Source organism: Tachyglossus aculeatus, chromosome 8 (genome assembly GCF_015852505.1).
Source record: "Tachyglossus aculeatus isolate mTacAcu1 chromosome 8, mTacAcu1.pri, whole genome shotgun sequence".
Lineage (NCBI taxonomy): Eukaryota > Metazoa > Chordata > Mammalia > Monotremata > Tachyglossidae > Tachyglossus > Tachyglossus aculeatus.
This window is the reverse complement of record NC_052073.1, coordinates 33,821,329-33,825,131: the sequence shown is the minus strand read 5'-3', so window position 1 is coordinate 33,825,131 and position 3,803 is coordinate 33,821,329. Positions and strand designations below refer to the sequence as shown.

Sequence of the window (3,803 nt, the reverse complement as noted above, 5' to 3'; positions counted from 1 at the left end):
ACTCCATGGCCTTAATTGGATTCTTACATAATAATGATAATAATAAACAATGATGATGACAGTATTTATCGAGTGCTACCTATGTTCATTCATTCATCCATTAGATCATATTTATTGAGCACTTACTGTGTGCAGAGCACTGTACTAATCGCTTGAAAAGTACAATTCAGCAACAGAGACAATCCCTGCCCACAGCAGGCTTAGTCTGGAAGGGGGCAATACAGTCATCAAAACAAGTAAACAGGCAACAACAGCATCAATATGAATAAATACAATTGTAGATGGACAGCATTAATATAAATAGACAGAATTATAAATATGTAAATATATACACAAGTGCTGTGGCGGGGGGAAGGGAGTAGACCAAAGAGATTGACTTGGGGGTATGGGGAGGGGCGGAGGAGCAGGGGAACAGGGATGCTTAGTCTGGGAAGGCCTCCTGGAGGAGGTGAGCCTTCAGTAGGGTTTTGAAGCGAGAAACTGTGCCAGTTTGGTGGATTGGAGGCAGGAGCGCATTACAGGCCAGAGGGAGGATGTGGCCCAGGGGTCGATAGCGGCACAGGCGAGAACGAGGCACAGTGAGAAGGTTAGCACTAGTGAAGCAGAGTGCATGGGCTGGGCTGTAGAGGGAGAGAAGGGAGGTGAGGTAAGAAGGGGCAAGGTGGTGGAGAGATTTAAAGCCAATAGTGAGGAGTTTTTGCTCGATACGGAGGTTGATAGGCAGCCACTGGAGATTTTTGAGAAGGGGGTGATGTGCCCAGAACGTTTCAGTAGAAAGATAATCCAGGCAGCAGAGTGAAGTTTACACTGAAATGGGGAGAGACAGGAGTTTGGGAGATCAGAAAGGATGCTGATGCAGTAACCTAGTCGGGCTAGGATGAGAGACTGTACTAATGAGGTAGTGGTTTGGATGGAGAGGAAAGGGCGGATCTTGGCGATGTTGTGAAGGTGAAGGTTGTATTGACTGATTGGATGCGTGGGGTGAATGAGAGAGCAGAGTTCAGGATGACACCAAGGTTGCAAACTTGTGAGATGGGAAGAAAGCTAGTACCATCCACAGGGATGGAAAGTCAGGAGAGTACAGGGATTGGGAAGGAAGATAAGGAGCCCAGCCTTGGGCATGTTTAGTTTTCGGTGGCAGGAGGACATCCATTCTTTCATTCATTCATTCAATCGTATGAAGCCCTGATTTTCTGCAGGGATCGGGTCTAGGAATATCCTTCCTTTAATGGCAATAGTGTTCTCCCAAGATCTCACTGCTGGTGAAACAAGATCTCCACTTGAGTTTCCATATCAAAGAGGGCTGGCAGACAGCAGTTCATTCATTCATTCAATCGCATTTATTGAGCGCTTACTGTGTGCAGAGCACTGTACTAAGCGCTTGGGATGTACAAGTTGGCAACATGTAGAGACGGTCCCTACCCAACAGTGGGCTCACAGTCTAGAACCAGTGTGGTCTGAAGATTTGAGGATCATATTCCCCAGAAAATCAGCTAGAAACTTAATGACTCTCGTGTCACAGGTGAGCAACGCAAAGGGGCTGATAGTGGCATATCCACTGACCACAAACATGTGAGCATTCCAGAGGGCAGCATTATTCTTCATGGATGTCCCTAGAAACAGGGAAAAGACAAGGTCTCCACAGTAGAAGACTACAAAGCAGCTCACCAGCAGCACAATGGTCTTGGTGGCTTGTCTCTCCGGCGATGTTTTGGGGGCTTGGCTGGGGCTGTGAGATGCTGGACCTGGTGCCTGTGTCGGTGCAGGAGAAGGACCATGTACCCATTGCAGCAGCTCATGAGCCCTAGAGAAAGGACGTTGCGGAGAGCCATGAAGGTGAGAATCAGCCCCTGGAGGAGTGTGTTCATAGGCACAATGTAACAGTTGGTATCTGTGTTGGTTCTATTGGGGGAAGCAAACACTTGGAACAGAAGGTTGGCGCTTATCAGTGTGTTGGGAATCCACAAGATGGCTAAGACCGGGAGGATGACGTTTGGGATCTGAACCTTGAGCTGGAACAGATAGGAGGTGCTAGAACTGATGGTGATGGCCTGGATCACGATCAGGAAGCAGGTGGTACAGAGGGAGAGGCCCCGGGTGATGCGGTAGAGACAGATGAGCAGCTTACAATCAGCATCGTTCTGTACAAGCTGCAGCCCCAACATCCCTGCTGCTATGATGATCCACCTTGGAAGAAGCATCACGGTATGGACCAGGGCCAGGTGGATGATGGTCAGGTCTGTGGGCTTTGGTTTGGAATCCAGGAGGAACGAGGAGAGGTGGAATGTGATGAGGAGAGAGTTCCCCAGGATACCTACTCCAGATTGGGAGAGGAAACAGACTCCCTGAGCCAGAACAATGGTCATCACTTCTTGATACAAATTTCCACAGAATCACTGAAGGAAGCGAGAGGGACCAGAGACTATGAGAATTGGTTCCTGGAGATGAAAAGAAAACTTGCAAAAGATGCAAAATGAGTTGAGTATCTCTGTCAAATGGGTAGGAAATGGTCACATTTACTCTGTTATTCCACAATCCATTTTGATCAACCATTAGTGCCAAATAGTATGCCCACTGGTTACCTGACATCTACATACTGACTTGTCAATTCAAAGAACTCCAGCACATGAGTCGGGCACAATGACCCTTAACAAACTCTTAGAAGAGTGCTTTGCACACAGTAAGTGTTCAAACAATACCACTGACTGATTGACTGATTGTGTTTTCTTTCCCCAACAGACAGGGATTTTCTATGGGCCTAAACTTTATTACCCCCAACTCTCAACCATGGCTCACACTGGCCCCCGTTCCAGTCGGGGCATACTGATACAGTGGTAGCAGCATGATTCATTCATGATCATTGGAGGCTGCCCCACCCCTATATTCCCAGTTCCCCCCTCTACATCATCCTTGAACTTTCCCCCCAGCATTTTGCACAGTATTTTGCACATAATAAGCATGTAATAAATAATGCTGTTGGGAGTGGAATGTTGATAACAAAAGAGTTCATGTGCATATTATAGCATACTGCTTCAGCCTACAGGAACATCAAATCACTACGGAAAGGAACCCACCCTATCCTGGAGGGACTGGCTAAGAGACAAGAGACATCAGAGGAGAGACAAGAGAGAAGTATCCTAGGTAGACAGATTGAGGAGACACAACTAACCAAATCCAGTTAAGGCCGCTATCTTGGCGGAGTAACCCGAAGACAGGGAGAAGTGATGGGATATAGTGCCGGGCTGTGTGCCAGGACAGGCAGCCTGCTGCAATACTCCATTTGGCAAAAAATGTCCTGGTTGCTGGAACTATAGACTCCTCTTTCTGGTCCGGAGGAGGGTCCATTGGAGATTTGGGCTAAAATCTTGGCACTGTGAGCTAGATCCTGAAACATAAGACCCGGACCTGGAACTGATCATCCGGTGAGGATGGGCAAGAACACAGGCTGACCACCAGCCCTACAGGCTTGGGTCTTCAGTGGTGAGTTTATTGTCAAATACATTCAGGATTGGGGTGGGCCCTTTAAGGATCCAAGACACCCCAAGAGATCAGACAAGATGCCAACCTACGACCCAAAGGGCCTCCAAAAAGGAGGCCAATTTGGTCAAGGGGTGCCCGATGGGGAACATGTACTCACTGAGTAGAGGTAGTCTGCTCACCAGGTAATAAGGCCAGGAAGGACAGAAAGGGGCCATTCTATTTCAGGCATTACTGGAAGGATAAGGATCTTCCTCTGGATGCTCATTCTCGGTCCCTTTCAGGGGCTCCTCTTTTGATCCCCTCCCTCCCGCCCCCCGAACTCT

The 3,803-nt window shown here is 48.1% G+C and overlaps 1 protein-coding gene across 1 annotated transcript in view; it reads right to left on the bottom strand.

The window, feature by feature from the left end:
- LOC119931401 (vomeronasal type-1 receptor 45-like) overlaps nucleotides 1-2,366 on the bottom strand; it is a 42,672-nt gene extending 40,306 nt beyond the window's left edge. Inside the window, 2 exon segments of the mRNA XM_038750046.1 lie at nucleotides 1,457-1,736; nucleotides 1,739-2,366. Of these exon segments, the coding sequence (XP_038605974.1) occupies nucleotides 1,457-1,736; nucleotides 1,739-2,366 (908 nt within the window).
- Between the last annotated feature and the right edge of the window lie 1,437 nt (nucleotides 2,367-3,803).